This window comes from Camelus dromedarius, chromosome 27 (genome assembly GCF_036321535.1).
Source record: "Camelus dromedarius isolate mCamDro1 chromosome 27, mCamDro1.pat, whole genome shotgun sequence".
NCBI lineage: Eukaryota > Metazoa > Chordata > Mammalia > Artiodactyla > Camelidae > Camelus > Camelus dromedarius.
Window position 1 is genome coordinate 22,482,495 of NC_087462.1, and position 25,133 is coordinate 22,507,627.

At 53.1% G+C, this 25,133-nt stretch overlaps 1 protein-coding gene across 3 annotated transcripts in view; it reads left to right on the forward strand.

Moving 5' to 3' along the window:
* The first annotated feature begins 1,406 nt into the window (after window positions 1-1,406).
* The window catches only part of HRH2 (histamine receptor H2), a 45,266-nt gene continuing 21,539 nt past the window's right edge, over window positions 1,407-25,133 (forward strand). Inside the window, exons 1-2 of one of the 3 annotated variants that reach the window (XR_004131992.2) lie at window positions 1,407-1,790; window positions 23,475-25,058. Coding sequence is in view for 2 of the 3 variants with exons in the window: in XM_031437830.2 (XP_031293690.1) it covers window positions 23,983-25,058 (1,076 nt within the window). In the remaining variant the exon portion in view is untranslated. Of the gene's footprint in view, window positions 1,791-23,312; window positions 25,059-25,133 lie in introns of all 3 variants that reach the window. The other 2 variants (XM_031437830.2, XM_031437829.2) reach the window with 2 other exon arrangements.

Below are 25,133 nucleotides of genomic sequence, written 5' to 3' on the forward strand. Positions count from 1 at the left end.
AATGAAAGAGGGATGGTATATGAAAAACCCTGTGGCAAGGAGGTGACTGCGCTAGGTAGGATGATCAGGCCTCATGGCGTCTGACACTGGAGCAGCTGTGGGAAGATGTGGGGGAAGAGCATTCCTGGCAGAGGAAACAGTCAGTGCAAATGGCCTGTGGTCTGCCAGCTTGGCCTGTTCCCAGCACAAGGAGAAAGATGCTGTGGTGGCAGAGGCACACAGAGGGAGGCAGCGAGTGGTGACACATGAGATCAGAGAGGTCATGTTGATGGTGATAGGGAGCTTGGACTTTATTCTAACTGCAGCAGGAAGTCATAGGAGGGTTTTCAGCAGAGGAGTAGGCAGGTGTGATCTGATTTATACTTTCCTGAGATGACCTATGCTGATTTGTGAATTGCTGGAGAGCCAGAGCAGTCTGTGAGATGAGCTTGGAGGCTCTGTGTTTCCAGGATGCTGGTGACTTGGATGCACTGCCTCCAACAGCCTCCCCCAGAGGCTGTAACCTCAGAGCTCTAGGGGACTGTGACGTTGGTCTCTGCATGTCAGAACATGGATAGCACAGAGGAGCCCACAGAGACAAAATGACTCGAGGTGGTGTGTCAATCAGCAGCAGCACACGCCTGAACCTTACACTCAGTGGAACCAGCTATCTTTCCCTCTCCTTTGTCAAGTTTCTGCAGAAACTTCCCTCCATGTATCAGGTTCCCCGGGGAATCAGGGGCAGCCCATCTGACTGCCTACCTCTCCTGCACTGGGTTAGCAACCCCAGCCTGGCACAATGCCCTTGGCCATCCTGCCTACCTAGGCTCCCCACACTGAGGTCTGCGTGGTTAGCACAGTAGCCTTGACATCTTGACATTTAAGAGGTAAGTTCTCCCATCTGAGCCTCTTTTTTCTCATCTGGAAGGTGGGCATAATTTTTCTTACTCAAAGAGCCCCTTTTCCCAAAACTCCCCTCCCTACCTCTTCTCTCTCTCTTCTGCTGTCAAGTAGAACAAATCCATTCTGGGGTTTTCTGAAGCTCCACCGATCTTTTTTTGAGAATTAATAACTCTGAACTCAATGATTTTTCTGGACCCTTGAGCATCCGGCCCTCTGTTTCCAGACACAGATCCCAGAATTGTCCAGACAGTCACTTTGAAACCAGTTCTTTCTCCCTGTCTAGCTTGATCCCAGGTGGCTGGGAGCTGGACACCCAGGTAAGGAGTGCCACCTGATCCCGTGGGTCTAGCCCTCCCTGGGCAGGCCCTCCAGTTGTGCGTGGAAGCGGTGTTGGGCCACAGCTGGAAGTCCCCTTCCACTCAGCCAGTTACCCACATCTGGGTCCCAGGCCAGGCAGTGGGGGCAGTGGGCGGGGTGGGGGGGGAGGGAAGCGAGAGAAAGAGAAGGCAGTGTGACCGAAAGAGAGTCAAATGAGGAAGTGTTAGAGCCAGAGAGAGAGAGGGAAAGAAGGTCCAGGAGAAAGAAAAAGAAAGTGTAGGAGACTGTGGGAGAGAGTGCGGAGAGGGAGTGTGAGTGTGTGCGCGCCGCGCACGGAGCGCGGGGGGGAGAGAGGAGAGAGGGAGAGGGAGGGCGAGGAGGGAGAGAAAGACTTGGAGAGAGAAGGAAGGGAAGGAGCTGTTGGGAGCCAGGAGGAGCGAGTTGGGGGCGGAGACGAGGAAGTGGGTGCGAGGCGCAGGGCGCGGGCGGGGCGCGCCGCCCGCTGCATCCCTGCCCGGGGCCGAGCCGGCGCGGGCGCAGGACGAAGGCGAGCCCGAGCGGAGCCACCGCGGCCGCCGCAGCAGCTCCAGGTAACGCGGCCTCCGCCCCGCGGGGCCCGGGCTCGGGATGGGGTCCACCGGCGGCCGCCGGCTGGGCCGCCCCGGGCGGCTGCTCCCGGTTCCCCGCGGCGGTCGTGACCCTGACCCTGGGATCCAGCCCTGACCCCGCTGTGCGCTGGCTGTGCCTGACCTTGGGCGAGTCCCGCCGCCGGCGAACCTCACTCTCTTTCTGTGACCCGCGGGGGTGGTGCCCGCACCCTGGGATGCAGCCCTGCTCCGTCCGCCGTGGTGCTCGGGCGTGGGGTCGGGTGGAGGTCCCCTCTGCCCCCGTGGGGGTGGATTTGGAAAATCCACTTTCGCCGAAACAGCCCCTGTTTTGTCCCTGGGTCTGGGCGCTGGCGCTTTCTCAGGGTGGTGTGTCTGTGGGAGCATGGAACGACTTTCTGCTTAAGGAAAGCCGGAGAAGGGCCGAGGGCTGGCGGGGAGGGGGCTCCCAGCTCCTCAGGGAGCCTCGGTCCTCCTGGGCTGCCGCCTCCGCCTGCCCGGATGCTTGGGAGCGAGGACCCGGCAGCCCTCGGCCAGGCGGGAGTCTTTCCCGAGCATCTGGAGAGCGAGGCTCTGGGATGAGCCAGGCAAGTGGTCCAGGCTTGGAGGCTGGGAAACCCAGTTCTGCCGCTTAAGTAGCGCTGTTGACCTTGAGCATGGGAGCCTCAGTTTCCTCCCCCAGGAAAGGGGGCCTGCTAACGCTGCCTTTGCGATGGCTGTGAGGATAATGAGGTTAGACAGGAAAGTACTGCGGGTTGTGGTATTCCCGAAGGGCGGCTGTTACACCCCACTCGGGGTGACCAGAGTCCTGGAGCTGGTTACCTTCTGGAAACTCGTTTGTATGTGGCAGGTCCTCTCTGGTCTACTTTGCCAGAGATGGTCAGTGGCTCAGCTGGGCACGAATCAGGGCCCAGTGAATCTGGGGGGCCCAAGAGCCCCACCCCCCAGCCCAGACACACATCCTGATGGTTCTTTTAGACATGAAATCTGTTAAGATGACAGCTTATGTCCTCATGAAGACTCCTGGCGGAACCTCTCCAAGCCTCAGTTTCCCAGTTTGTAATAGAAAGTTAAGAGCTACTCCTTATTCATGAGATTGCTGTTGCTTGAGGTTATGAAAGACTATTAGATAGATTACATTTATTGACACCTCTGACCCTGAGACATGAGGAGAATCGAACAAAACAAGGAAAGAATATTTCTCCAGCACCTGCCCCGTGCAGGCCTGGTACTCGGTGTGTTATGTATACAGTATTGGTGATAGCCATCAACCATAGCGATCAGAATCATCATGGAAATGCCATTAAACCCCAATTTACAAACAAAAACCAAGACCCACAGGAGTCCGTGATTTCCACAGAGTCACACTGGTGGGAAGTGCCTGCCCAGGGATTGGCCCTAGTTCCATCTGACTCTGGAGTGTTTCTACTGATACCAAACCACCTCCAAAATATGGCTGTGGATGGTGTCCGGCATGAGGCCTGGGGTCTAGTTAGCTGGTTTCTTGATGACTGTTTCTTGTTAAATACGTAACAGAAGGAGCTGCGACACCATCACTGGAGAAAGTGATTCTGAAGATGGGCAGCGGGGTCGGGGTGCCTTGACCACATGGCAGGGGGTCTGGAAGGAAGGAAGGTCACTACTCAATACCAAGGAAGCAGATGCCGGGCTGACTCATTCCAGCCCACCAACCTCCCTTCCCACCTCTGCCACCATGTCCCGGCTCACCTCGCCTCCGTTAACCCCAGCCTCGGCTGCTTCCTTGGCCTTCAAGGGCACTTGTCCTTCTGCATCCTCCCCTGATGACTAACAGAACAGACCCTCCTGGCTGATGTGTCTGAGCAGAAAGCAGAGCCAGCTGTGGTCCATCTCCACTAATGCCCCGGAGAAGGAGAAACAGGATTAAGTCCCGAGCCCAAGGATTTAGCTCAGCTTGGGGAGGAAATCTCCGGGGATGGGAAAGTGAGCGTCCTGCTATGGGAAGATGGGCGTCCCGGCAGGCTGGAGAGGTTCCTTTGCCAAAAATGTTTTCAAAGAAGTGGAGGACATCCAAAGGAAATGATGGGAGTCTGAGCAAGGTTCTTTCAAATGGAAATAGTCATCCACAGTCAGAGAGCTCCTAAATGTCCAACAATTGGGGATTGATTAAGTAAATCATGGGATGACCGTGTGCTACTAAAAGTGGACAGTTATAATGAATGCAGACACACTTATGCATATGCATGTATATGGCACGGTCTCAAATTGGTGGCAAGCACTTAGAAAAAAGACTGGAAGGAAATAAGTCAAAGAGTGTTCACGACGTTTGCCAGGGGGAGATTTATGCCCTCTTTATAATTTCTGAACTTTCCAGATTGTATGCAATGGGCATGTACTGTCATAATTAGCAGACACAGACCCGTCTGGCTTCTAATGGCAATAGAACCCACCCACTCCCACTCCCACTCCCACTCGCACTCCCACCACCTCCTCCCAGCAGCCAGGACAGGGCTGGTGCATCGATGCTTGTCAGTAATAGGGACACCTCTGTGTTGAGGCCTGGCAGGCACCTTAGAAGGAAGAAGGAGTGCCAAATTATCGATACCATGAATATCTGACATTGTTTATGCTCTTACTGTGTGCTCCTGGTGGCCCCTTTGAGGTGGCTACAATCAATACCCCATTGTACAGAGAAGAACCCAGGAGTCAGATCCCACCAGCCACTCGCCCAGCATCACACAGGATGTAAGCACAAGCCGTCTAAACTCAAAGCCTGTCCTCCTAACCAGAGTCAGGAAGGGTCAACAGAGTCCACTGGCTGACTTTGCAGCACGTATCACAGAAACCCTGGGGGGAGTGATGCATCTCTGCACGGCACAGGGGAGGAAAGGATTCAGCAGGGACCTCCAAAGTGCCAGGCTTTGTGCTGAATGCTGGAGACCCGAAGGTATATAAGGTGCCTCCCCTACCCAGGTGTGAGGGGGAGCGACATGTAAACGGTGTCCGCAGGGCTTCGATGGTGGGGGGGTTCTTTCAGAAACTTGAGAAGACAAAGCGATAAGGTTCCCCCAGAAGAGATGGCATCTGAAATGGTTCTGGAAGGTTAAGCAGGATTTCATCAGGTGAGCAAGAGAGGTCTGAGCAGTGGTTCTCAACTGGAGACAGTTTGGTTCCCCAGGGGACATTTGTCAATGTCTGGAGATGTTTTTGATTGGCACAACTGGGGTGGGGGGCAGGGCACGTGCGGACGTCTCGTGGGTAGAAGGCAGGGATGCTGCTAAGAACCCCACCATGCACAGGATGGCATCCACAATGAAGAATTAATTAACCTGTCCAAAACGTCACCAGGACTGAGCTGAGAAACCCTGGGTCAGAAGAGAAGGGCATTCCTGAATCGGGATCAGCCTGCCCAAGGCATCCAGAGACATTTGCTAGGTACCTCCTTTCAGCCTGTGATTGCACTGCTAGCCCTCTGACTTCCCTGCTGCTGCTCTGCCCTCGTCACCAGCCACCAACCAGAACGGTCTCTTTTTTTAAAAAACATAAAAGCTTTATAGACATACAACTCCCATGCCATAAAATTCACCCGTTTACCCATTGCACCCTCTTCTAAGGAGTCACCGCATCATAACCCTACCTGTGTTAAGCCTAACATTTGACCAACCCGTGATACAAATGGACCAAGAAACCGTAACACGATTTGAGCGGTGCTTTTCCCTGCTTTGTTAGCCATCACGTGCACTAGTCTACCGCACAACTTTTCTTTTAACAAAGCTGGAATAGTCCTGGCTTCTTAAACTTCATATTTGGGTGTGCTAAGCTGCTATTCGTGTTCAGTATGAATAGTATTTAAGTTGAAACTATTGTTTAAAAAATTATATTTTTTTCCAAAAACATTAAAAAAAATAAATAACAGTAGAACTGAAAAAAAAAATATTTGGTCAGTTGCTTTTGGTCTATTCAGAGAGTTGTGTAACCATCGCTGCTACCTAAGTCCAGAACATTTTCATCTGCCCAAGAAGAAACTGTACGTATTGGCTGTCACTCCCTCAGTCCCACCCAGCCACTGGCCGGTCTTCTGTCTCTGTAGACATGCTTGCCATCTCATGCCAATGGAATCACACAGTGTCTGGCCTTTTGTGACTGGCTTATTTCGCTTGGCATCCTGTCTTCCAGGTTCTTCGATGTTGTAGCGCGTGTCTGTATTTCATTCCTTTTTATGGCTGAAATAATATTCCGTTATTCGTAGAGCACATTTTGTTTATCCATTCATCAGTTGATGGGTGTTGGGGTTGGGTATTTTTTGGCTCTTATGAATGATATTGTTCTGAACATTTGTGTCCAGGATTTTATGAGGACATAAACTTTCACTTCTTTGGGGTATATACCTAAAAGTCAAATTACTGGGTCACATGGTAATACTGCATTTAATCGTTTGAGGAACCATCAGAGTGTTTTCCAAAGCAGCCGCATCATTTAACATTCCCATCAGCAGCAGTGTCTGCCGATTCCAGTTTCTCCACATCCTCACCCATGCTTATGAGCTGACTTTTGGATTCTAGCCATCCTGGTGGGTGTGAAATGGTATCACAGTGGTTTTGATTTGCATTCCGCTGATGGCTAATGAATTTGAACATCTTTGTGGGTGCTTGTTGGCCACTTGTGTATCTTGTTTGCAGATCAGTCATCTTTTAACACGTGGTTGCATCCTTCCCTTACTGAGACTGAAGGGCAAAGCCTGCAGAGGTATATAAGCCCCACACGCCTGGGTCATGTCCCGGCTTTTGACTGCATCTCCCCTCGCTCACTGCTCTGGCCACCCTGGCCTCCAAGCAGCAAGCTGGGCCCGTTGCAAGTCCCTTGCCAGGCTGGTTCCTCTGCCTGCATCACCAGGGAGCTCTGGGGACAGCCTCAGAATGGTCTTCCCTGTTCTCTCAGTTCAAGAGCCTCCTCTTATTCCCAGGCCCTTTCTAATACATCTCAAGGTTTCTTTTGATCATTCTTTTTATGATCTGATAAGATCCAGATGAACTGGTCTCCTGTGTGGCCTCAGGCAAGCAGCTGCCCCTCTCAGGGCCCCAGCTGCGCCACCTGAAAACCAGACTGGGAGCATAGTCTGATTTTGTAGGGGCTTTTCAACTTTGCCCTTCTTTGATATCGGCTTCCCTGTGACAGTGCTGCCAAGAGGGCTCAGGTCTGGCACCGCAGCAGTGAGAGAAATGTGGCTGGAGCCAAGTTGGTCATGGCTCGGAGCAGGCGGCATGGCTGATGAGTGCCAGCCCCGTGGGGACGGTCTCCAGGAGCACGTGGCAGCCTTGACCTGGCGCCCAGCCTCCAGCAACAGCAGGAAGAATTGTCAGCAGCTTCAGCAAAGACTGGACTCTTTGGCCATTTGTAGCTCTGGCATCACCCACTTCTCCTGTGAGAATAATCTTCTAAGCTTCAAACCCTCTCTGAGCACTATAGAGCCATTCAGTCCCTCACTCAGTCACTCAACAAACTCTTCCCAGGAGCCCACTTGTGCCTAGTCCTGGGCAGTGTAGTGAAGACACAGAGATGGATAAATGTGACACCTGCCAAAAGATTTGGGTGTAGTGGCGAAGGCAGACACTTGCAACAGTGGGACAGGTACAGCCCTAAAGCCATGAGCAAATCTCAAAAAGTCAAGTACACGTTGCCCCAGGGAGAATCAGGGAAGGATTCACAGAGCTGGGTATGGAGGTGGATGAGACGGAGCAGGTAGACAAAGAGTGTTGGGGTATTTCAGATGGAGAAGGAGGTGGGCAGAGACCCAGAACTGCAAAGCCTCCAGGTGTGCTCAGGGCATTCAGAACCACTAGGTTTTGCCTGAGGGGCCAGGGACAGGGGAAGGAGGTAAGAGAGGATTCGATTCCTGGGGGCCCAGATCATGGAAAGCTTGCAAGGGCAAGCTGAGGAGTTTGGACTTTGTCCCGTAGGCGGTGGGAGCCATGCAAGGATTTTAGGCTAAGGATGGAGGTGATCAGGTTGCCCTTTCTAGAATGTCCTTTCTCCAGACAGTGCCGAGGCAGGTGGGGCTGAGGAGAGGGCGGGAGACCAGGGCCCTAGTCAGGATGTCCGTGTTCTGGCCCAGTCCAGGGAAGCAGCGATAGGGGAGGCTGGAATGCTGCAGCTGGAGAGAAGGGAACAGATTCAAAAGCTGTCTGGGAAGTAAAAGCACATGAAGGAGACAGGGGAGTCTAAATAATGAACCACACCAGAAGAGCTGATGCCAGCCTCCTGGGGTCCCGGCTACGACAAGGAGGCACAGGAGCTGTGGGAGCTGGCGTTTGAGTGTGACATCTTCCAGGTGGCTGAGAGACGGAGGATAGAGGTGGCAGGAGAGGATGATCCAGACCCAGGGATTGGGATGTGCAAAGGCTCGAAGGGGCAAGAATGTGGAAAGTTAGAGGAAGGTGAGGCTTTCTGGGTGGCCGGAGCACAGAGGGCGTGATGGGTGGAGAGGAGGGGAAACGGAGTCTGGAGAAGGCAAGACGGGCAGAGATTGTGACATCAGAGGACAGTTAGAGCCCAGAGCAGGAGTCCCAGCTACAGCATCGCTGACGTCACTGCCAGACACGGAGCACTCGGTACCCACGGGAAAGCCCACCACTAGGGTCAATCAGTCCTCTCCTGGACCCCTTTCCACACTCCCAGGGCAAAGATGGATAAATGTCAGCCTAATTTTCAACCAGGAGGAAGGCAGACTCCCCTGAGCCCATGGATCAATTCGTTTGATGCAAACTGGGGCAAAATTCTCAAAGCCATAATGAAAAGTGGGAGGATGGTTAGAAAAGCAAGTAAATCTCAGGGGCTGACCTTGCTCTCTGAGACCACCAGGAACGTGCTGAGGTCATAGATGGCAGCTGGTAGAGGGCTTCCACATACGACATTTAAAACAAACAAACAAACAAACAAACAAACGAAAGAGCCAACATTTAAAAATGAGATTTCATTGAAAATCTTGGATATTTTGTTTTAAAGCCAGAAGAATTCACTTAAAATGCAGATTTCCAGACTTTCTCGAAGAATGTGGTGATCTGGTGGCACTGAGGACACAGTGACCACAGTGGCCACCCCTCTGGCCCGGGCATGCATCCTCTCTGTGGGTCACCATGCCTGCACCCCCACAGTTCCCACAGAGGGTGGAGATGGTTCACACACAGCCTGCCTGGGTCAGGAGGCGCTCAGACCTGGGAGGCAGCACCAGCCTCCTAGCGTTCTCTGTCCTGGAGCCTGGTCCTTGCTCTGTGTTCCCTAAACTGGTCCTGGCAGCAGCATTCTCAGGGGAAGCTCTATCGGAAAAATAGGGCCGGGGGTGCGGGACAGTGGAGGTTCTGGGACCTTATTTGGCTTGTTGGAAGCCCTGCCTCTTTGGGGCACAGTGCACACTGGCAGGCTCAGTCAAGTCCCCGGTTAAGACCCCAGCTGACCTGATTCACCCCTGATTCATTCCCAGCAGAGATTCCTTTTTTTTAAGAGCACGCTTAACCGATGTCCCCATTTGGAGAAATAGCGCCTTTTTTATAAATGTTTATTACATAGTTATGTCTTTTCTTTCCACTTTTTGATTAGATAAAACACTGATGTGGTTCAGAAGTACCATATACAGAAGTGCATGGGGAGAGGCCCCTGCACGCTGGCCCCGTCTGCCCCATCCTCTGCCCAAAGGAGGGGGTCAGGTTTTTTTTTTATTTTGTTGTGACGTATCCTTTCAGATTTTCTTTATGCAAAAACAGATACACTTAGGCAAACACATATATGCCTTGGGCATAAGTGAGTGTATGATACACATGTCTGCATTTTATGTTGTTGTATAGTGCCTGGAGAATTAATTCTCCATAAGAAAATTTTGAATAAGGAAATGTGGAGGAAGACAGTAATAAATCATTGTTTCTCTATCCAAAGAAAACCACTGGTACCCTCCAGTCTGCCCCTGTGGGCATAAATTGTAGCTGTTTTTCTCCCCAGGAGGCTGACAGGGTAGGAGTTCATAGTTTCAGTCCTCCTCTATATACAATCGGAACCCTGCTATTTTATTACCTCAATATAAGCATTTTCCCTTTTTATTTCATAGTTTCCAAAATGTGATAGTAACAGCTAGAGTAATTCCATTTATGGCGTAATCGACTCAGCCATCCTTCCAATTTCGAACATATAAAAGTCATTTGCAATATCCACCGGCCGTAAATAATACAGTTAAACCTACCGTTTTGTATGTATTTGGAATTGAGTTGAGTGAGCATCTTCAGAGAGCCTGGCATCTGGACCAGCAGCTGAGTTGCCATGAGTAGCTGGTCCCCCAGGGCTGGGACCCGGGTTGGGGGCGGTGTTGGGAGAGCATAGTTCAAAGAGAGGACACGGGTGGGGGCTTGGCAGGTGAAGGGACCAGGAGGCCAGTGGGCAGCTGGAGGAAGGCAGGTTCTGGGTCAAGCATCATACCAAGCGCTTGTGTGTCCGACCCGTAGAGCAATCACACCGGCTGAGCGATTAGTAAGTGCTGGGGCTTCACGCACATCATACGTTTGCCCCGTGATTCCTCACAGCAGTCAGACGATGCGAGGACTGTTATTCCCATCCTGCCAGGTGAGGAATCTGAGGCAGCAAGGCTCCAAGTTGTTCAGAGAGAGGCAGTGGGGCCAGAATGTGACCTGGGAGGCTGATTCCAGAATCCCCTTGCTTCTAACCCCCACGAGCCTCTGGACACGCTCATGTGGTTGGAATTAGTACCCCTGTTTCGCAGGAAGGGAAATTACGGCTCAAAGCAAAGCCCTCTGGCTCACATCGCCTCCCTGGGAAGTAGCAGAGCTGGGATTAGAACCCGCTGCTGGGGAAGACCTTATTTTCATCAGGGGTCTGGAGGCTGAGATGCGGGTGGTGTGAGGGGCGGGCTCGGAGGAGAAGCCTTGGGACCCAAACACGTTCCCAGGTGGCTCACAGACGGTGTAGTGCAGCCGCCCTGTGCTCAGACTCTTCCAAATGAAGATGTGTTTACTTGGATGCCTTCCCTCGGCGAGGCGGAATTGGAAGTCCAGCACTTCCCAAAGAAGAGCAGAGGATGGGCGTGGGGAGAGGAGGGGCGTTTACCCGGGAGCCATCGGGCCTCTAGCGCCATCCCCCTGTCTTCACCTTTCATCCCCCCAGCAGTGCACGCTGCCGTTTTATGCCCATTTGCAGATGGGAGAACTGAGTCTCAGGCTCCTGGCTCCTTTCCACCACACGGTGTGGGGGTCCTGAGGCGGACGTGGGTGGTCAGTTGTTCAGATGATAGCAAACATCCAGTATTACCAGTGAACGGATTCCTTTTTCGGTTCTCCTTCAAACTCTCCTCTTTGTGTCAAAGGAAGTATCAGTTAGGTGCTAATCTATCTTTAACACCTTTGTAGCACAGGCAGGTCTGCCTTTCTAACAAGGAGAGGGTTAGGCTGGCTTTTCGGGCAGCAGCTGCACCACATCGCTCTCACTTCCACTGCATTTATCTTCAGAGTAACCGATTTGAGGGAAAGTGATCCTGGCGGTTATTGTCATGAGAAAACAATTCCTTTGGCGAGTAACTCCATCACTTTAAAGAAAAATGTTAAAATGCAAAATGGAAGTTGTATTTTGTGGGTTTGGCAAACATCCTGGAGGTGGTACAGGAACTCATGAGGTTTGGGAAACACGGGAAGCTGAGGACACGGGGCGCTGTTGGGAAGTAGAAACTGAGAGGGCTGCTCCCGGCCTCTGCCCAGCTGTGTGGCCTCGGCCCAGGCGTTCGGCCTCTCTGTGACACCTTTGCAGAGGGGAGTGATAGTGACTGCCATGACGGCTTCACAGAGCGCTCCTGCAGGACGCGAGATGAGGTAATGGGCATGTGGAGGGGCTGTGGAAAGTGGGGGAGGGCGGAGGGGACTGCATAAGATAACCGGTGTGTGTACATGTTCCTGGCAAGCCTTAGCTGTTTGCTGTTGATATCTTTAAGGTGACCCAGCTGGCTGCAGGACTTTTGCTTTGTAGGAGCAAGTTGTTCCCTGCTGGAAGGGCAACACCTTCCTGGAGTGAGGGGTGGGGAGAGAAGGGCAGAGAGGAAGAAGACAGTGCTGGAGGGGGCGTTCTGGTGCCCAGCTCGTGTGGCCGCAGCTGCTGATGGTGGCGCTGATGCTGGCGGTGGTGGTGATGGTGGCGCTGATGCTGGCGGTGGTGGTGATGGTGGGGCTGATAGTGGTGGAAGTGGTCCTGATGGTGGTGCTGATGCTGTGGTAGCAGTGGTGACGACAGTGGTGATGACAAAGGCAGTGACTATGATGAGGGCAGTGGCGGTGATGATGACTGTGATGACGATGATGGTGGTCACGTGTCCAGCTGGAGGGCCGGAGGGCTTTTTTTATCACAGAGAAGCAAAAACTCAGGAAAACAAGGGGCTCTGTTGGGCTGCCTGGGGAAAGGGACTTAGATTTGTTCTCTGGGGCTTCAGAGCTTTTCAGGAGCCTACAGAAACATCTGCAGACTCACGTAGACCACCCCACACACACACACACAAAATACTGGATCTAATACACAAAAACCCCACAAAACTGCAAGTAATGATTGTTTAATTGATAATCTATGACAGCTAGTCAGTGGCAGCTCATTATACTAAACAGCTGAATATAAATTCTATGTCTGTGGAAGGTGCACATATTACAATGCACTTATTACACAGTGGGGTCCGTCTCCAAAAGAAAGGGTATGTAGGGCTCCATGAGGGTTTTAAATAGCCGTGACTGATAGGCAAACGATTTGTAAGCTAGTGAGCCCCCCGTCGCTGGAAGTATGCAAGGCAATCAGGGATGACGGTCTCTCCGGGATGCCGTAGAAAGGGTTCCTAAATACCAGATGATCACTGAGTTTTGTCTCTACCCAGAGCCCTCCTATTTTATTGTTTTGGGGGCTCATTATTTCTTCCCTTCCATCCCTTCCACATGTGCACAAAGATACTTACTGGAAGAAATCTTTGAGATACTCTAAGCCCGTCTCCCCACTTTTCTGCTGAGGAAACGAGGGGTATGAAACTTGTGGGCAGTAGCGCAGCAAGTCGGAGTCACACCAGGGACTCAAACTCAGGGTCCAAATCCCCAGCCCAGTGCCTTCTGGCAGTTTTGCCCCTTGGGGGCCCCCTTGCAGACACTGGCAATCTGGGGTCTCACCTGCCCCAGAAGAACAAGGCGGAATTTTCATTTGGCCCAGTCTAACGCCTGCCCTGAAAAGCCCCTCCCCAGGCCTTTCCCACACTTGCAAACCCACTGAGGGCTGTGGGCTTTGGCCAAGTCACAAAGTACCATGAACCTCAATTTCCTCGTCTAGAAAATGGAAGTAAATAATGGCCACCATGTAACAGGGTTGTTGCAGAGAGATTAAGCGGATTAAAAGTATGTAAGATGCTTAGAAACTTGCCTGTGCTTTCAAAGTGCCCCGTGAAAAAGATGCTATACTGTTAGGGCAGCTGTTTTCGATATGCATCTAGTCAGTCCAGTAAGTGTTCCTTGAGCTTCCATTAAGCACCTGTCAGGGAACAAGGCAGAAGGAATCTGGCCCTCAAAGGTGCCTACCTTTCAGCGGGGAGAAAGAAATAGTGAACAAATAGGGAAACAAAAAAACGCCAAGAGAAAAAAATGTGCCAAGAGGGGATGAGATGGACGGTCAAGGGAGCTGCTTCCAGGGTCTAGGAGGTGGGGCGCAGGTCCCGTGGGGCCTTGTGAGCCCGGGGGAGGGTGTAACGGGCCAGCGTGGGGAAGACAGAAGCAGGTGGGTGGTGGTGAGGCTTGAAGACGTAGCGGGAAGGCCCGGCAAGAGCCTCTTGCCTGGACTGGCTGGGACTGAGGACCAGGATGGCAGCAACCCAGGGAAGTGGCCGCATCCGAGATGCGTGTATTTCAGAGGCAAAATCCACCAGGCGTGCTGACAGCTTGACTGCTGGGGATGAAGGAAGGATGAGAGTCAAGGGTGATTCCCAAATACGTAGGCTGAGCCTGTAGTTAGATGAAGTGGAGGCAGGGGCTGGATCCTCCCTCGGTCCCACCCTTCCCAGTTTACATGGGCTCTGTGGCCACAATGTCCAGAATAAGTCCATGGAGTCAGAAGGCAGGTTGCCCGTTGTAGGGACCAGGGAGAGGGAGTGACTGCCTTATGGGTGTGGAGTTTCCTTTTGGGGCAATGAAAACGTTTTAAAGCCAGATAGCAATGGTGGTTGCACAGCCTGGGGAACGTACAGGATGCTACTGAACGATGGTATGCTGTGTGCTTTTCACCTTAACTGAACCAAAAAAAAAATTGAAGGAAAAATAAAGACTTTCTTAGACAAGCCAAGGGAATTTGTTGTCACCAGAGGTGGCTTCAGGGTCCCACATCAACCGCTGGCAGAGGCCAGGACAATGGCGTGGGGTCTCTCGCTGGTAAGAAAACACCATAGCAAGAGCCCGTCACACACGTCGTCAGGGGATGACCTGGACCGGATGCAGGTCTCACGCGTCCATGGGGTGGTTGGCTATGGGCACTCAGACTGGAGTCAGGCCTGGTTCAAAGCCCTGCCTGCCTCTTTGCTGTGGTTGTGTGGCCTCAGACAAGTAACCTGACCTCTCTGAACCTGAGTTTCACTGTCTGTCAAATGGGAATAATAATAGTCTCCGCCCCACAGAGATATTAACGTTATCTGTCGGTGCTCGGCAAACGGAAGTGGTCAGGGTCCTGGCTTCTGGTCCTGGTTGCCTTCCTCCTCACCGTGATGCCCAAGTGATGGCTGTCATCATAATAAAATGTCCACTTTGATCCCACCGTCCCATTCTGGGCTGCTCGATGCACGTCTGAGGGATGGATGGGGCTCTTTCGCTGCCCCGAATTCCAGACGATATTTGTGTCCCTTCACCTCTCGGCCTGGGCAGAGGGGGCCGCAGTGCTTAGGACAACATGCCCTTGAGGACAGACGCGCAATCCTGGCTCTGGGCCCCTGGCGGCTCAGGAGAAACGAAAGGGTGTGACCAGCACTCAGACCATCAGGGGGCCGGGGCCCTTCTCGCTAATGAGCAGCCTCAACCAGGAGTCTTTTTATTGCCTGAAGAGGCTTTTACTAAATGTCCAGCCCACTGCAGGGAAGGACTTAGACATCTGCAGCCATAAAGATCAAAGGCACACTGAAATGCTACTGCAAATGAGGAAGTGTTTTCTGCGGCAAATGCCCAGGCAATTATCCCATCCCTCTGAAGATCGCAGAGGGTGGGTCCTTTCTCCATAGGAAAAGCTAAACAGTAGCGGCTGAGAGCAGGGATTTTTGGAGTCAGGCAGACCTGGGTTCAAATCCTGGCTTTCCCATTTGGTGATGTTGGGACTCTGGGCAACTTGACTTCTCTGAGCCTCGGCTTCTGCATTTATAAAATGAAGAAAAGATCTCTTGCTTCAGGATGTTGCGGTAAAGCGTGAGTGAGAGGATGTGCAGACAGCAGAGAGCCCCAGAGTGTCGTGACATAGCATGGGACGTGAGCTAATGAGTCAGAGAAACCTCATTGAATGATGGCTGACTGGGTTCAGGACAGCTGGGCTCCCAGGCCTGCTGCCAGAATCTCCAGCCTGTTGACTGAAACTTCAGGGCTCCTGTTTGCCTTAAGAACTAAGGCCAAACTTCTTAGCACTTTATCCGCAGCTACAGTCTCCCCACCCCTGAGAATCAGCTGGAGAGGCTGGGGGCCAGATCACGCAGAGTGTGGCGGGCATTGACATCCTGATGCCAGCAACAGGGGAAGCACTGGAGGGGCAGGTCCGACCAGCCCTAGTCCAAAGCCTGTGCAGTGACCACGGGGAGAGAGGGCCCTGAGGGGGACATGCTTGGAGTGGAGGACTTAACGCTTACGGGGCTTCTGGTTGAGCGGCCAAGAGCCAGCCCTGGCCTGGAGCCCTGACCCCCCAGGTCCCGCTCCGAAGCGTGGCCTGATCTCCCAGCTACCCTTCCTTTACTATTGTTGCCTCTGCCCAGCACACCCTTCCCGCTCCCTGCTCCACCGGCCAAACTGTTTGGCTGTAAGGTTTGGAGTAGGTGACATGTACCCAAGGTGAAAAGACTCAAAATGTCCCAAAGAGCGTATAGTCAAAGACGTCTTCCTCCCACTCTTGGCCCAGCCCCCAGTTCCCCCCTTGGAAGCAGTCAGTTCCTTTTCACACGTGCCCTTCCTGGAGGAAGTCCGAGTGTCGATTCCAGGGCACGTGCACGGGTGTGCGCACGCACACACTCCCCGTTTCACCTGTCACACTCGGCGCCCGTGTGGAGACCATCCCACACCTGCCGGCAGCCTGCTTCAGCCGTTCGGTGAGTGCGGTGCGGGCTGTCACACCATTTCCAGGTCACATGACCAGTTCCTAGAAGTACATCTGTGGGTCAGTGAGCAGTCTGAGTGTTTTAACGTTCATGGGGTTTTCCAGCCCCGATGAAGCGTTGCCTGCTGCACACACGCACGCGCACACACACACACAGCTGCCACCTGCCACCACCCAGTGTCCAACTTCATTCCTCCAGTTCCCACAGCCTCTTGCTGCCCCTCCCAAGGCCCCTGCTGCCCATCGCTGGGCTGGGTCTGAATGGCCTGGGTCTGGGACCCACCCTGTCCTTTGGTTAGTCCCCCGGCCCCTGCCCCGCAGCTTGCCTCGGGCGCCCGGGTGAAGGCAAGAAGCAGCCGCAAAGTGCCGTCAGCCTTTCTTGAGCGGCGCTGCACCTCGGTCCGGCAGCGCCTGTGTGTGGGAAGAAAGGGCCCCCTGGGAAGGCCGCAGGCCATTTCGGTCCCCTCCGTCTGGGCCTCAGTCGCGTTGCTCAGCATCCCGTGTGGCACGGCCCCTCTGGGCCTTGGGCTCCTCCTCCCTCCTTAAAGGATGCAAGTTACCCCGCTGACCTCACTGCCGCTTCTGGGCCACTCTGGGACTCCTGACGGCGGCAGAGCCCAGCACCAGGCCCCCAGAACACCTGAAACGGCCAATGACAGGGGCAACATTCTGAGAAATTCCAGCTCGTGAAAATGAGGAACTGCCTGCCAGGCCCCTGGCACATCACATCTCATTACCTGCGGTGATAACGGCCTGGTCAGTGGGGCCCAGCTAGTCCCACACCAGCTGCCACCCTCCCCCAATGCCTGATGTCCCAGCAGGACAGCTGGACAGTGGAGCCACCTCCCGCCTCCCAGCCACGTCACCCTCCACTCACACGCCCCCTCCACCCCCAAGGCTTCCCACGGCTCTGCAGTTAAAATCCACCATCTCTCAGCCTCCAAGCTGTTACAGGGGCTGTTCTGTATGGAATCTGTTTGTTCCCCATTTTCACTGCATTACCTTTTTCCTGTCTGTACAGATGTCAACTCAGATATCCCCCAGACCTGGTCAGAAGCCCCCGTGATACAGTCCCGTGGCTTCCTATACTGTCCCTTTATGTAACTGTTAAGACACTGCGATTAGATGAGCGCTCTGCTGTGAGTTACTTCTTGTTTGTTCCCCTATCCCCCCACCCCCCTGCCCTGCAGCTGCCATGGAAGCTCCAAGATACGCCTGCCATGCTCATCCCGGAACCCACGCACGGCGTCTGCATCTGGAAGGCACTCAGTAAATATATGGGGTGTGCATGAATGCTATTTCCTTGCTGTGCAGCTTTAGATAATAATACAAAAATCACATTTTTTATGGTTATGAAATTGTTACCAAAAACAAGTTCACATGCCCCACGCACCGTGAGGCCAGACAAACAGAAACCACGGCGTTCGGAGCAGAGAAAGGTTTATCGCAGGGCCGAGCAAACAGAACGTGTGGCTCGTGCTCAAAAAACCCCGAACTTCCTGAAGGGTTTCAGCAAAGCATTTTTAAAGGCAAAGTGATGGAGGGGCGTCCCTGGCAGATTGGTTAATGATGATTGATCCTTAGGCACCAGAAGGTCTAGGGGCCACGTGCTCATGATAGTCAAGTAGCTAATTTCTTCCTTTCCCTGGTGGTTTTGGCATCTGAAAAACTCAGGAAATAGGCATCAGATACCATCACCTGGGTACATCAGAGAGGAGCTCCAGCAGAGGATATGGGGGGCGGGTTCTGACCCAGGAAGGCCCCACAGGGTCCTGTTCAGCTACAAAGTAATGATCTTACACTATTATTACGTATAACGTAACCTGCCACGTGCCAGGCACTAAGTGTTTCACAGCCCTTCACTCTGTGCACTTTCACATCCACCAAGTGAAGAAGGACATCTCATTACCCCCATTTTACAAAGGAGAAAACTAAGGCTCGGAGAGGTGGCAGTCACGTGCCCAAGGTGACAAAGCTATTAAGTGACAGCCCTGAAATTAGAACCCAGATCTGCCCAATGTCAAAGTCCTTGCTTTTCAGCCCCCGGGGCTCCCTTCACTTGTCTGAGTGTCAGTTTTTGCAGAATAAGGATCAAATTACCTACTTGCCCCGCTTGTCCACTGGCTCACGCAGAAGGTGCCCGGCACACAGCGGCCTCCTGCTGAGTGTCGTTGTCTTTCCCCTTGGTCAGTGGTTGCTGGGGAAATCAGACTCATCTTCCAGGCTGAGTGAGAGACCCAAAGGTGCCTGAACTGACTCCCCCAGACTGCGGCTCTGCCTGGGGATTGGGTCCTTACACTGCAAACGGGGAGCTTCATCTGACTTCCTAATGAGAAGAGAAAAGTGTTAGACTCGGTTTGATAAAGTTTGATAGGAGAAGACCCCAGCCCCCAGACTGGTAAACAGCATGTACCACCAGTGGCATCTCTTCTGGGATTTTGGGGTTGAGGAGTAGTGAGAGGGGACCTGGTTTGCCTCTGGGCTATACCTCTGCTGGTGGGGCGATCCTCAGCCTTTCAAGCCCCCATTTTCTTTGCTGCCACAGAGGGGGATTGAGAAGGAAATGGTATTCCGGATTCCACCCACCACAGCTCAGTTCCGGGGGAGACACATTCTGATGGGGAATCACCGAAGGCCACATTGAGAGGAGAGTTTTCCTGGGGCCCTGAAAACTCAGAATTCTACCCGGAGGGGTAAAAGAACCCCTCCTTCCTGTGCCTCTGCCAGAGGCAGGTAGAAGTGGGAGGGAGAAGTGAAAGAGGATGGAGCAAGTAACTCTGGAGGACTCCCTGGAGGAGGTGGCAGAGGAAGCCAGGTCTTCAAGAAAGAGTGGGGGCTCACCAGGCATGGAAGGGAGGAAGGGAATTCAGGCAGGGGGAACAGCATGTGTAAAAGCAGAGTCAGATCAGGCCCAGGACTTTCAAAATCAGGAGGAATTAAATGCCACCAGAGATGTTTCTCAAAGTGTTGCCCAGCGAAAGGTCACTCGGCAGGCAGGAGCTAAGGCTTAAGAGAGAAGAAAGAAGCAAGTCACAGAGAACCTTGAATGCCGTGCCAAAGGTTTATACTTGGAGACAACCAAGGCTGGTAATGGGAAGTGATGGAAGCTGGCTCCCCAGCCCAGAGCCCAGCACAGGGGATTCAACACACACCTGGGAGCACAATGAGTGCGTTGAACACACTCGGCGGTGGCTGCTCTTAGGGGCTAACTGGCCAGTGTGGCCTCACAGGGGCACCTGATGTGATGAGTCAGACTCTGAGCTGGGCCCTGCCTTTTGTCATGTTCGCATTTGCTGGGTGATGACTGTAGGGAAAGATGAGACGCCTCCCCGGGGGGGTCGTGAGGGGCGCTGCAACCCATGAGCAAATTCTTCAGAAAGTGGCTTTTCAGAGGCTCTTGAGGCAAAGATGAGGTGAGGCAGGAGGAAGCGGTGGGACGGTGCATAGCTGCAGCGTCTGGGGCCAGCCTGAGGCAAAGGGGGAGGAAGTGGCCGAAGCGGCTTTAGTGACTTTTCACACACTCACACACACAGAGAGAGAACCCATCATTATTTAATCTGCATGAACAGGGGGACAAGAGCTAACGTACACTGTATTGTTTCTTCAGCTTTTTGTGTGTTTGACAATTTTCACTCTAAAATGTTGGGGGAAACGGGCTCATTCTCACATATCCTTTCAGACGTACAAATAGGGCCAATCAAATGCCGAGATGAGTGCCCTTAGGTTTTCACAGTGGAGAAACCACACACACACACACACACACACACACACACACTCACACACACTCCATGTACCCTGGACCTCTCCCTTAGATAGACAACCAGAAACGTTTGCTGGATGGGTGGATGGATGGATGGATAGAAGGACGGAAGGGTGGGTGGATGGAAGGCCCGAAGAGGTGGTCCAGATCCAGCCCCTGCTGGGGGACAGACCCAGAGCCATATGAACAACCTAAGGCGGCAGGTGCCACCAGTATAGCTCCATACAAAGTGCAGGGGAGGGTGCCCCTGCTCGCGGGCGTTCAGGATGGCTTCAGGGAGCTGGAGCTACAGGCATCCCCTGCTTTTTGAAGGTTCGCTTTATGAAACACCTGCATTAGTACCTGTTTCTGCTAACCAGAAGAAGTCCAGGGATTTTCGCTTTTACGAAAAAAGGTGAAAATAGCGTTCAGGTTTGTTTTGCATCCAAGTCGTTATAAAGGCAACCTGCACCCCGAGTGTGGGGTGACCCCACCAGGCTCTTTCCCCGGGAAGTGCACTCAGCATCGGCTCCAGGCCGCCAGAGCCGTGAACTATCTGAGCATCTGTGCTTTAGCTCCATTCCCCGTGCGCATCCATTAGCAAGAGGTGTCCTAAGGTAACCGCTTCTTCGCTTTCTGCCGTTTCGGCTTTTGAAGGGTTTTGTAGGGATGCTCGACTTTCGGGTAGTGGGGGAACCCTGTGTTTGAGCTGGGCCTTGAAAGGGCAGTAGCTGAGAAAGCGGGACTCCGGGAGGTGGAGACCTGCTGCTTTTGAGCAAAGGCCCGGTTGCCTGAACAGCGCGGTTAGGGGACAATTACAGGGCTATTGGGCGAGATCCACTTGGAGGGACAAGTTGACGTCTGATCCACGGACCGGCGTTGAGGCAGACCGAAGGAGTGTGAGCTGAGTGTGAATCCAGGCTCTCTGGCTACTTACTAGGGCTGTGACATCGCTCGGCCTCCCCGAGCTTCGCTCTCCTCGACTGTTAAATGGAGACGGTGATTCCCCTCACTCGCGTGCAGGACGTCACCTGGCCCTGGTCCACCCGACAGTTCCAATGCGCCATTGTTCGTAGCACCCTTCCCGGGCTGGTGGACTTTCATGTGGTTTCTTTTATGTGCTTGCCCCTGGCAAACCGCTCACACCGACCTCCTTCTTCGTGGGTCCTCTCATCCTGGTGGTTGTATTGCCAACACTAGGTGCCCAAAAGAATGAGTCAGATCTGAGTGATCTAGAGAGGCGTCCAATATATAACGGGAATTTTAAAAGAAAAAAGGAAAGGAACTAGTGGGGTAATATCTACAGATGTATTAAATAGCATCTGCCTGTGTCTGGCACACAGAGGCCCAAAGAATGGAAGGTCCCCACCACACCAAACAGCCAGCGACAGTCCCCTCCCCATCTTGAGGCCATGGGTATGCCATGGCCCAAACAGTTGGCCCGTCCTGTATACCTTGGTTTGCTGCAATCAGCTTGTCATTGCTTTTGAAGTTAGAAAGGAAAGTTCCAGAAAGTGTTTTTTAGATTAGCTGTGACAGTGACCTTGGGGTCCCGTGATCCTCTAGGACCATCCTTCTTCTCCCCACAAGGGACAAGATGAACTGAGCTCCTTGCAGAAGCTCCTGCCTTCACCAAAAGGTCACTGGAAACTTCTGGGGCCGAGGCTGTAAAATAGAAACGTAACAGAAGTGATCCTTCTTTTGAAACTCTCTGAAAAAGGAAGCCACCACTGTTCTGTTAATCATGGGCCCCCCAGCGCATGGAACCGCGTTTGGCACATTGTAGGTTCTGCAAGAAATAGTTGCTGAAGAGAGCAGAGGGAGGCAGGAGGAAGAGGAAGGAGGGAGGGAGAGAAGAAATTAATTTTTAATTATGTGAGAGGCTGGTTTGTACAAATTTGAAAACCGCCAAGCATCAACTAAAATGTCAGTTCAAAATACCTAAACCTGGCTGTTAAGGAAACACAGAGAAAATTTTGATCAGAAATAGATAGCGATTCTCAAAAATAGAAAAACAAAAAACCACACTCTGGCTGCTACCCCCCTCCAAAGTTAATTAAGTGTGGCGGTAAGAGCCATCCTGTTTGGGCTATTTATGTAATGAAAAGATTGTCTGAAAAGAAACCCCAGAGGCCCAGTCCGCTAGGCTAGGTGGCTGAGCCAGCTGGAGTGGCAGAAGGTGACCAGGAGCCGTGATCCCTGCACCAACAGACTGGTTATGATTAAATGATGCTTCTCATATTCAGATTGCAAAACCGCTCCAGGCAAGAGTCTGGGAGAGGCTTAAATTATGTCACACAGTAACGAGCTTGTTTCTGAGAGAGTTTCCGCTGTCAACTTGATTTTCTGCACACTCCCAGATCCCAGGAGGTGGCCTGCTGGCTGCTCTCTGGAAAGCCAGGATCAGCTTGAGAGCAAGGGTCCGGGAATCAAGCAGGCCCTTCCCTGGTTTTGCATCAATTAGAATCGTAGCTCATCACCGCTAGGAGGGGGTTAAACCTTCTGCTGAAGTGATGTCCGCAGCGGGACAAGAAGGAGGAAGGAAGAGAGGGCAGTTGGAGAGAAGGAACTAGAAACCACGCAAATACTTGTGATGGGGTGATGATGGACTAATGTACAGCCATTAGAAAGGGGGAGCGAGGAGGGATGGCGTAGCTCAAGAGGTAGGGCATGTGCTTAGCATGCATGAGGTCCTGGGTTCAATTCCCTGTACCTCCATCAAAATAAATAAATTAGTAAAAAAAAAAAAAAAAACTTAATTACCTCCCCCACAAAAAAATATTTTAAAAGAAAGATAGAGTGAGTTCTGTACCAGCTGACCTGAAAAGTGAGGTTCACAGAGATGTCTGAGGCAGATGTGGGGTGGGGCTGCCGTTGGCAAACTATGATAGCAAGCTAAATCTGGTGTCCTCTCCCTGGCTTCCTGCAGCCCGCGAGCTAAGAATAACTTTTACATTTTTAGCTCAGAAATGGTTTTAAAGAGTTTGGGGGGAAAATTCCAAAGAAGGAGACTATGTTATGACACGTGAAAACGATGTGAAATTCCCGTTTCAGCAGCCGTGGTCTGTCTTCCTGGCACACGGCCACCGTCACTCATCTGCCCGTTGTCTTGTGGAGGTGTCCTCACGCTGAACGACAGAGCTGAGTCGTGGCCACAGAGACCAGGCTTGGGACGCCAAGCAGAAAATGTCCTCTACCTGGCCCCTCCCTGAAAAAGTCTTTTGGTTTCTGGTTTAGAGTGTGATGACATTCTGTGACACAGCAGTGTGAGATGCTGTTCCCCGTGCTTTGCCAGAGGAAATGTATTGCCTTTGCTTATTTTTCATTCATTTTATCATTTATTCATCAGACGCTTAGTGCCTACCTGCAGGGCCAGGCACTGGGACCCAGCAGGGGACAAGCAGAGGCGGAGCTTACAGTCTGTGTCCTTTCCCCTCTCTTCCTCCCCCTAGGAACCCTGATGGCCTTGGTCCCTTCTAAGGAGAGGTGCGGGACTGGCTCCATGCCTCCTGGTGTCTTGCAGGGAGGTCAGGGTCCAGAAGGGTTCATCGTGAATCGGGCCACACTCTCGGTTTGGTTTCCGGATGCTCAATACTCAATCTTTGCATTTCCAGCGCGTGCTCCCCAGCGCACCCCACAGGGAGAGGCAGGAGTGCCCGACCCCCGTCATGTGGGCGGGAGCAGCTGTCTGCGATGGAGAAGGCTGCAGCCCCATCTCCGCCTGACGCCTCCCGCGTGAGGCCAAAGCCACCTTCAGACTCATGCCCCAGGGCCTCAGCCTCTATGCAAAACCTGGACAGTGGAAATCAGCTCCAGTCCCGGGAGGAAGCCAGCTCTGCAGGGGCCGATGTGAGGAATGGGGTTTGAACTGGGAACCTCGCTTCAGAGACTAGCTTTCCTTCTTCATTCATTCTCATGCCTACCACCTCCTCACAGACTGCTTTATTAACTTCTAGGAAAACAGCACCCAGGTCAGTCATTGTAGCCTCCCCACATTTGGACACTCCTTTTGGCTCTTTTGGGCAGCCTGGAGCCCGGTGGTGACATAACTTACACGTTGGGGACCTGCAGGAGGAGCAGCCCCGGGGCCGAGGGCAGGGGGAGGAGCCATAGGGCCCCAGCATGGCATCCAACAGCACGGACCCCTCCTCCTGTCTGAACCATACCGCGTTCAGGGTCACCGTCAGCTTGGTCCTCACCGCCCTCATCCTCATCACCATCGCCGGCAACGTGGTCGTCTGCCTGGCGGTGGGCTTGACCCGGCGGCTGCGGAGTCTGACCAACTGCTTCATCGTGTCCCTGGCCATCACTGACCTGCTCCTCGGCCTGCTGGTGCTGCCCTTCTCGGCCTTCCACGAGCTGTCGTGCCAGTGGGGCTTCGGCGAGGCCTTCTGCAATATCTACACCAGCCTGGATGTCATGCTCTGCACGGCCTCCATCCTCAACCTCTTCATGATCAGCCTGGACCGGTACTGCGCCGTCACAGACCCCCTGCGCTACCCCGTGCTGGTGACCCCTGTCCGGGTCGCCATCTCCCTGGTCTTAATTTGGGTCATCTCCATCACACTGTCCTTCCTGTCTATCCACCTGGGGTGGAACAGCAGGGCGGAGACCAACAGCACCAATCACACCATCTCCAAGTGCAAAGTCCAGGTCAACTTGGTGTACGGCCTGGTGGACGGACTGGTCACCTTCTACCTGCCCCTGCTGGTCATGTGCATCACCTACTACCGCATCTTCAAGATCGCCCGGGATCAGGCCAAGAGGGTCCATCATATCAACTCCTGGAGGACAGCCACCCTCCGGGAGCACAAAGCCACAGTGACTCTGGCCGCCGTCATGGGAGCCTTCATCGTCTGCTGGTTCCCCTACTTCACTGTGTTTGTTTACCGTGGGCTGAGAGGGGACGATGCCATCAACGAGACCTTCGAAGCCATTGTTCTGTGGCTGGGCTATGCCAACTCGGCCCTGAACCCCATCCTGTACGCCACACTGAGCAGAGACTTCCGCACGGCGTACCAGCGCCTCTTCCGCTGCCGGCCCGCCGGCCACATCGCTGACAGAACTTCGCTGAGGGACAGCAGCTCTCAGCTGAAGAGGAATCAAAGCCAAGAACCCAGGTGGCAGGAAGAGAGGCCCCTGAGGCTCCAGGTGTGGAGTGGGACAGAGGTCACGGCCCCCCAGGGAGCCACAGACAGGTAACTGCTAGGGTTGTTTGTGTGTGGGATGGGGACCCGAGGGGGTCCCACTCATTGAAACCATTCAAGTGGCAG